At 33.9% G+C, this 9194-nt stretch overlaps 1 protein-coding gene across 1 annotated transcript; it reads left to right on the plus strand.

The window, feature by feature from the left end:
* The first annotated feature begins 1183 nt into the window (after nucleotides 1–1183).
* On the plus strand, nucleotides 1184–7893 carry LOC139889118 (uncharacterized). The gene is made up of 5 exons (XM_071872087.1): nucleotides 1184–1293; nucleotides 1378–1387; nucleotides 1473–2287; nucleotides 2585–2838; nucleotides 7586–7893. The coding sequence occupies exons 1-5, from the start codon at nucleotides 1184–1186 to the stop codon at nucleotides 7891–7893; spliced, it is 1497 nt and encodes a 498-aa protein (XP_071728188.1).
* The last annotated feature ends 1301 nt before the right edge of the window (nucleotides 7894–9194 follow it).

Here is a 9194-nt window from a genome sequence, read left to right on the forward strand (position 1 = left end):
TGAGATATTTCATGCTAGTTGCCAAATGATGGTTCCCACATGTGTTAGGTGACTCACATGGGCTGCTAAGAGCTGATCATTGGAGTGTATATACAAATAGTACATACATCTAAAAGCTGTGTATTGTACGAGTACGAATACGGGTGCATACGAGTAGAATTGTTGATGAAACTGAACGAGGATGTAATTGTAAGCATTTTTGTTAAGTAGAAGTATTTTGATAAGTGTATTGAAGTCTTTAAAAAGTGCATAAATACATATTAAAACACTACATGTATATACATTTTAACTGAGTCGTTAAGTCATCGTTAGTCGTTACATGTAAGTGTTGTTTTGAAACCTTTAGGTTAACGATCTTGTTAAATGTTGTTAACCCAATGTTTATAATATCAAATGAGATTTTAAATTATTATATTATCATGATATTATCATGTATGAATATCTCTTAATATTATATATATACATTAAATGTCTTTACAACGATAATCGTTACATATATGTCTCGTTTAAAAATCATTAAGTTAGTAGTCTTGTTTTTACATATGTAGTTCATTGTTAATATACTTAATGATATGTTTACTTATTATAGTATCATGTTAACTATATATATATCCATATATATGTCATCATATAGTTTTTACAAGTTTTAACGTTCGTGAATCACCGGTCAACTTGGGTGGTCAATTGTCTATATGAAACATATTTCAATTAATCAAGTCTTAACAAGTTTGATTGCTTAACATGTTGGAAACATTTAATCATGTAAATATCAATCTCAATTAATATATATAAACATGGAAAAGTTCGGGTCACTACACATAATACCCAATAATGGCCTTTATTACAGCCTTATTCAGGACAGCATTTAACCATATCAAAGTACAATATTCCACACATCGAAACCGGCGTGCATCTCAAGTCTAAGGACATAAAGACATAATCACTAAAAGATTCACTACTGACAACGATCCATGTAGTGATATCTCGGTTGGGTCATTCCATCATCAATGAATACATATGAATTTGGTCTCTGCAAGTTAACTATTTATCATCAATAAATATAACCAACATTCATATTAATCTTAATTCATGTTATTCTCATTACATGATTGATTATGGAGATTTTGAATAATCAACAGTTACTCATGGATTAAACATGCTAATATAGAACACAGTGATATAAATGAAAATGATCAGCAGGTGTTCTGATTCCCTATTACATTCGATTGGTGAGGAAGAAATCAGGGAGTTTGGTAGCCAAATCGGGTTAAGGTGGAATGCCTTTAACCCTCAGTAAGTGCCACTTTCCCATATCGTTTAACTATAGTTTTATTATGAAGATTATAACGTTAAATGTGCGTGGTTTTGGTGTAAAAGGGAAATTCGGGTGGGTTAAAGACTTATGTTATTGTGAGAAACCAGATTTTATTGCGATTCAAGAGACAAGATGTAAACAATTGAATGAGCAATAGGTTGGGTCCTTATGGGATAATAGTGACTTTGGGTTTATTCAAAAGGAAGTAGTAGGGAAGTCGGGTGGTATGTTATTGATTTGGGATACGAAATCTTTTAGTGCGACAAGTACCCTATGTAGTGATTATTTTTTGGCGGTTAGAGGTAAATGGATAGGATCGGGAAAAGAATCTATTATTCTGAATATATACGTGCCTCATGATGATGCGAGTAAAAAGATTATGTGGAAGTCCTTAGATAGTGTTTTGTCGGGTGTTGGTATTGATTTGGCGTGGGTATTATGCGGTGACTTTAATGAGGTTCGAGAAGAGTCAGACCGTATGAATTGTGAATTTAACAAAAGACGGGCAACTAGATTCAACGACTTCATTAATAGAAATAACTTAATTGAAATTCCAATCAATGGCCGAAAATTCACTAGAATAAGCGATGATGGGGTAAAGTTTAGCAAGTTGGATAGGTATCTTGTGTCCGATTTATCCTTTGATGAATGGAGTGACCTCTCGGTTGTCCCACTTGACCGAAGGGTTTCGGATCATTATCCTTTAATGTTAAGAGATAAAATCATAGACTATGGGCCTAAACCATTTAAAATTTTCAATGTGTGGTTTCAAAAGGTTGGGGTGGATGCTATTGTTGAAGGAGGTTGGAGTGAACCGGTTACTAGTAGCCGTCTTGATTGTATATTCCGTGATAAATTGAAAAACGTTAAGTTCGCGCTTAAAGAATGGAGTAATAACGAGTTTGGTTCTTTAGATAGTGAAATCAATATACTAAAAAAAAAAGGTCGAAGAGTGGGAGAAAAAGGCCGAAAGTTGTCCTCTTGATGATGATGAAAGAAAAGTATGGTTAGAAACTAGAAAGAATTGGTTAGAGAAAGAGAACACTAAAATCAACATGTTAAAACAAAAAGCTAGAAATTGTTGGGTTGTCGAGGGGGATGAAAACTCAAAATTTTTCCATTCGTCAATCAAAAGAAAGTATAATAAGAGTAACATTCGGGGACTCGGGGGCTCAATATCGAAGGGGAATGGAATGAAAACCCATATGTGGTCAAATCGAATATCAGAAGCCACTTCGAGAATATTTTTGGTGCTAAAAATTCCAACAGGCCTTGCTTATGGAATTGGTTCTGCCCAGTTGGGCCTGATTCATGTAATGGGCCTGCAGTGGGTAAACTTTCACCATCAGAAGCTTCTGATTTGGAACTAAAATTCTGTGAAAAGGAGGTTTGGGAGGCCATTAAAGAATGTGGTGGAACAAAGGCTCCGGGTCCCGACGGTTTCAACCTAAGTTTTTACAAAAAATATTGGAATCTAATTAAGGAAGATCTTTTAAACGCTATAAATCAATTTTGGGATAAAGGTGATTTTTCTAAAGGTTGTAATGCATCCTTTATCACCCTCGTCCCCAAAAAGTCGGATCCAACCTCTTTAAACGATTATAGACCAATTAGTTTGATAGGGAGTTACTATAAATCATTGCGAAATTGTTATCCAACCGCCTTCGCTGAAATGTCCCGTTCTTATTGATTAAAAATGTTCCATATTAATTGATTTCGTTGCGAGGTTTTGACCTCTATATGAGACGTTTTTCAAAGACTGCATTCATTTTTAAAACAAACCATAACCTTTATTTCATAAATAAAGGTTTAAAAAGCTTTACGTAGATTATCAAATAATGATAATCTAAAATATCCTGTTTACACACGACCATTACATAATGGTTTACAATACAAATATGTTACATCGAAATCAGTTTCTTGAATGCAGTTTTTACACAATATCATACAAACATGGACTCCAAATCTTGTTCTTATTTTAGTATGCAAAAGCGGAAGCTCTTAGTATACACCTGAGAATAAACATGCTTTAAACGTCAACAAAAATGTTGGTGAGTTATAAGTTTAACCTATATATATCAAATCGTAACAATAGACCACAAGATTTCATATTTCAATACACATCTCATACATAGAGATAAAAATCATTCATATGGTGAACACCTGGTAACCGACATTAACAAGATGCATATATAAGAATATCTCCATCATTCCGGGACACCCTTTGGATATGATATAAATTTTGAAGTACTAAAGCATCCGGTACTTTGGATGGGGTTTGTTAGGCCCAATAGATCTATCTTTAGGATTCGCGTCAATTAGGGTGTCTGTTCCCTAATTCTTAGATTACCAGACTTAATAAAAAGGGGCATATTCGATTTCGATAATTCAACCATAGAATGTAGTTTCACGTATTTGTGTCTATTTTGTAAATCATTTATAAAACCTGCATATATTCTCATCCCAAAAATATTAGATTTTAAAAGTGGGACTATAACTTACTTTCACAGATTTTTACTTCGTTGGGAAGTAAGACTTAGCCACTGGTTGATTCACGAACCTATAACAATATATACATATATATCAAAGTATGTTCAAAATATATTTACAACACTTTTAATATATTTTGATGTTTTAAGTTTATTAAGTCAGCTGTCCTCGTTAGTAACCTACAACTAGTTGTCCACAGTTAGATGTACAGAAATAAATTGATAAATATTATCTTGAATCAATCCACGACCCAGTGTATACGTATCTCAGTATTGATCACAACTCAAACTATATATATTTTGGAATCAACCTGAACCCTGTATAGCTAACTCCAACATTTACATATAGAGTGTCTATGGTTGTTCCGAAATATATATAGATGTGTCGACATGATAGGTCGAAACATTGTATACGTGTCTATGGTATCTCAAGATTACATAATATACAATACAAGTTGATTAAGTTATGGTTGGAATAGATTTGTTACCAATTTTCACGTAGCTAAAATGAGAAAAATTATCAAATCTTGTTTTACCCATAACTTCTTCATTTTAAATCCGTTTTGAGTGAATCAAATTGCTATGGTTTCATATTGAACTATATTTTATGAATCTAAATAGAAAAAGTATAGGTTTATAGTCGAAAAAATAAGTTACAAGTCATTTTTGTAAAGGTAGTCATTTTAGTCGAAAGAACAACGTCTAGATGACCATTTTAGAAAACATACTTCCACTTTGAGTTTAACCATAATTTTTGGATATAGTTTCATGTTCATAATAAAAATCATTTTCCCAGAATAACAACTTTTAAATCAAAGTTTATCATAGTTTTTAATTAACTAACCCAAAACAACCCGCGGTGTTACTACGACGGCGTAAATCCGGTTTTACGGTGTTTTTCGTGTTTCCAGGTTTTAAATCATTAAGTTAGCATATCATATAGATATAGAACATGTATTTAGTTGATTTTAAAAGTCAAGTTAGAAGGATTAACTTTTATTTGTGAACAAGTTTAGAATTAACTAAACTATGTTCTAGTGATTACAAGTTTAAACCTTCGAATAAGATAGCTTTATATGTATGAATAGAATGATGTTATGAACATCATTACTACCTCAAGTTCCTTGGATAAACCTACTGGAAATGAGAAAAATAGATCTAGCTTCAAAGGATCCTTGGATGGCTTGAAAGTTCTTGAAGCAGAATCATGACACGAAAACAATTTCAAGTAAGATTTCCACTCGAAATAAGATTATTATAGTTATAGAAATTGAATTAAAGTTTGAATATGATTATTACCTTGTATTAGAAAGATAACCTACTGTAAGTAACAAAGGTTTCTTGATCTTGGATGATTACTTGGAATGGATTTAGAAAACTTGGAAGTAAACTTGCAATCTTGGAAGTATTCTTGATTTTATGAAACTAGAACTTTTGGAATTTATGAAGAACACTTAGAACTTGAAGATAGAACTTGAGAGAGATCAATTAGATGAAGAAAATTGAAGAATTAAAGTGTTTGTAGGTGTTTTTGGTCGTTGGTGTATGGATTAGATATAAAGGATATGTAATTTTGTTTTCATGTAAATAAGTCCTGAATGATTACTCATATTTTTGTAATTTTATAAGATATTTTATGCTAGTTGCCAAATGATGGTTCCCACATGTGTTAGGTGACTCACATGGGCTTCTAAAAGCTGATCATTGGAGTGTATATACCAATAGTACATACATCTAAAAGCTGTGTATTGTACGAGTACGAATACGGGTGCATACGAGTAGAATTGTTGATGAAACTGAACGAGGATGTAATTGTAAGCATTTTTGTTAAGTAGAAGTATTTTGATAAGTGTCTTGAAGTCTTTCAAAAGTGTATGAATACATATTAAAATACTACATGTATATACATTTTAACTGAGTCGTTAAGTCATCGTTAGTCGTTACATGTAAATGTTGTTTTGAAACCTTTAGGTTAACGATCTTGTTGAATGTTGTTAACCCATTATTTATTATAACAAATGAGATGTTAAATTGTTATATTATCATGATATTATGATATATAATATATCTTAGTATGATATATATACAGTTAAATGTCGTTACAACGATAATCGTTACATATATGTCTCGTTTCGAAATCATTAAGTTAGTAGTCTTATTTTTACATATGTATTTCATTGTTAATATACTTAATAATATATTTACTTATCATTTAACATAATTAACCAAGTGTATCAATATCTTAATATGATTCATATGTACCTAGTAAGACGTTGTTATAACGATAATCGTTATATATATCGTTTTCGAGTTCCTTAAATTAATAGTCTCATTTTTATATATATAACTCATTGTTAAAATACCTAATGAGATACATACTTATAATAAAATCATGTTAACTATATATATAACCATATATATGTCATCGTATAGTTTTTACAAGTTTTAACGTTCGTGAATCACCGGTCAACTTGGGTGGTCAATTGTCTATATGAAACCTATTTCAATTAATCAAGTCTTAACAAGTTTGATTGCTTAAAATGTTGGAAACACTTAATCATGTAAATAACAATTTCATTTTATATATATATAAACATGGAAAAGTTCGGGTCACTACATTCGTAAAGTTGTTCCTAATCTTGTGGGTCACGAACAAAGTGCTTTCATAAGGGGTAGAAATATTTTAGATGGGGCACTAATTGCGAATGAATCTCTTGATTACTTGAAACGATCGCGTTCGAAAAGTCTTATTTTCAAAGTGGACCTTGAGAAAGCATTTGATTGTTTAAGTTGGGAATTCTTAGTAGAGGTTATGGAATTTATGGGATTTGGTGTTCGATGGCAACATTGGATACTTTCTTGTCTTAGATCGGCCTCAATTTCAGTTCTCGTTAACGGTTCTCCTACTAGTGAATTCAACTTGGCAAGGGGGGTGAGGCAAGGCGACCCGCTTTCCCCCTTTCTTTTCATTCTTGCGGCCTAAGGTCTTAATGCACTCACTAAATCCGCGGTTAATTCTAATCTTTTTTCCGGTGTTAATATTGGAAGTGATCGAATTTGTATCTCCATCTCCAATATGCGGATGATACAATTTATTTCGGGGATTGGAGTAGTCAAAACATGCGAAACTTGATGAAACTACTTAAGAGCTTTGAGTTAACCTCGGGACTAAAAGTGAGTTATAAAAAGAGCAAGTTGTATGGTGTGGGGGTAGATTCGTTCGAAGTTAAGTTTATGGCAAAATGTTTTGGTTGCGCTTATGATTCACTACCCTTTATCTATCTTGGTTTACCGGTTGGTGCTAAATCAAATAAAATTAGTTGTTGGGAACCGGTTATCGATAAATTCTCGAAAAGGCTTTCGGATTGGAAAGCACGTACGATGTCGATTGGTGGTCGCCTAACTCTTGTAAAATCGGTGTTAAATAGTCTTCCGTTGTACTTCTTCTCACTCTTCCGTGCCTCGCCATGTGTGATCAAAAAACTTGAGAGTGTGAGACGTAATTTTTTTTGGGGCGGGACGGGGAATGACTCCAAAATTTCATGGGTCAAATGGGAGAAGGTTTTATTACCATACGGGGCGGGTGGGTTAAATTTGGGCTCTTTAAAAAGCAAAAATTTAGCCTTGATCGGCAAGTGGTAGTGGAGGTTTTTAACCGAACCCACCGCTTTGTGGGTCAAGGTTATTTCTAGCATTTATGGTCCCTCGGGTGGGTTCGATTTGGCCCGTAATCATAAACTTATTTCATGTAATACTACTTGGGCAAATATTGTTAAAGCAGGTGATCAAATCAATTCCACCGGTGTTGCGTTCAAAGAATCATTCAGCAAGAAAATAGGTGACGGGTGCATGACTAGTTTTTGGACGGATGTTTGGGTGGGTTCGACCACCCTCAAAAGCAGATTCGAAAGGTTATTCAGGCTTGATCAGAATCCTAATGTGACGGTTAGTGAGCGTGTTCTTCAAGATGGCAGCGGTAATTGGGAATGGATTCGACAACCAACGGGTCGAACAAGTGCGCAGCTAGATGAGCTAAATTCTGCAGTTTCGAGTACCACCCTCAACTCAAAACCTGATGCATGGTATTAGAATCTTAGTGGGAATGGTAATTTTACAACAAAAAAATTATCATTCTTACTTGATTCAAATACTATATGTGTCGGGTCAAATTTTGCGGGTACAATTCATAATTCTTTGGTTCCAAAAAAAGTGGAAGTCTTTACTTGGCGTGTTCGAAAGAAAAGAATTGCATCTCTTATAGAATTGGATAAGCGTGGGATCGACTTACACACCGTTCGTTGCCCACTTTGTGACGACGATGTGGAATCAGTTGACCATGCCATCCTATTTTGTAAGCATGCGTTCGAAGTTTGGTCTAAAGTGTTTGATTGGTGGGGCTTGAACATTTCCTCGTCTTTAAGTATCAACGAATTGTTCTTGGCTTCTCCAACTATTGCGATGTTGGAAGAAGGGTCCTTGATATGGCAAGCTTTGATTTGGACGTGCGGCTACCTCATATGGTGGAATCGGAATCAAAAAATTTTCAACAACAAATGTTGGACGGCTCCGGTTGCACTATGTGAAATTCAAGTTAAATCGTTTGAGTGGATATCGAAAAGGTGCAAATCGAAATCTATAGTTTGGCATGAGTGGCTTCATAACCCAAAACGTATTATTGTATAATTGTTAACAACACCTTGTTAGTTAGCATGTGAGTTTGGGTTCTTAGCCTAATTTTGTATAGTAATCGAGACATAACCATTGTATACTGTTTTGTGAGTAATAAAATTTATATTGCCTTTCAAAAAAAAATTCATTATGATAATACTGTTTAATGTTTCAGAAATATCCAAATACTAAATTACAAATTAAAAAGATCAGCAGCATAACGAAGTCCAATAATACTAGCATGATCATCATGCTTGTTGTGTGTCATGGGCTTTGTGAACGGGTCAGCCACATTATCATCTGTATGAACCTTAAGAATACTAATATCATTCCTCTCAACGACTTCTTGAATGTAGTCAAACTTTCGAAGAATGTGTCTGCTACCTTTACGTACACGTGATTCTTTCGCAAGTATAATAGCACTTGAATTATCATAGTACATTTCCATTAGGGAATTCAATGCTGGGAACTACTCTGAGTTCAGCAATAAACTTCTTAATCCAGACACCTTCTTGAGCAGCTTCTGAGGCAGCAATGTATTCTGCTTTCGTTGTAGACTGTGCAACAGTGCTCTGCTTTGAGCTTCTCCAATCAACTGCCCCATCATTCATGACAAAGACATACCCTGATTGGGATCGAGAATCATCTCGATCAGTTTGGAAACTAGCATCTGTATAACATCTAATACTCAACTCTTCTTCCAAACCACCGTAAACCAAAAA

The sequence above is a fragment of the Rutidosis leptorrhynchoides genome, chromosome 2 (assembly GCF_046630445.1).
Source record: "Rutidosis leptorrhynchoides isolate AG116_Rl617_1_P2 chromosome 2, CSIRO_AGI_Rlap_v1, whole genome shotgun sequence".
In the NCBI taxonomy this organism is placed as follows: Eukaryota; Viridiplantae; Streptophyta; class Magnoliopsida; order Asterales; family Asteraceae; genus Rutidosis; species Rutidosis leptorrhynchoides.

Coding starts and splice junctions, on each gene's coding strand:
- LOC139889118 (XM_071872087.1), top strand. CDS start 1,184: ATGAAAATGATCAGCAGGTGTTCTGATTCCCTATTACATTCGATTGGT. Junction 2,288..2,584: donor GTGGGAGAAAAAGGCCGAAA/GTTGTCCTCTTG, acceptor AAATTCCAACAG/GCCTTGCTTATGGAATTGGT. Junction 2,839..7,585: donor AAATCAATTTTGGGATAAAG/GTGATTTTTCTA, acceptor TTGTTAAAGCAG/GTGATCAAATCAATTCCACC.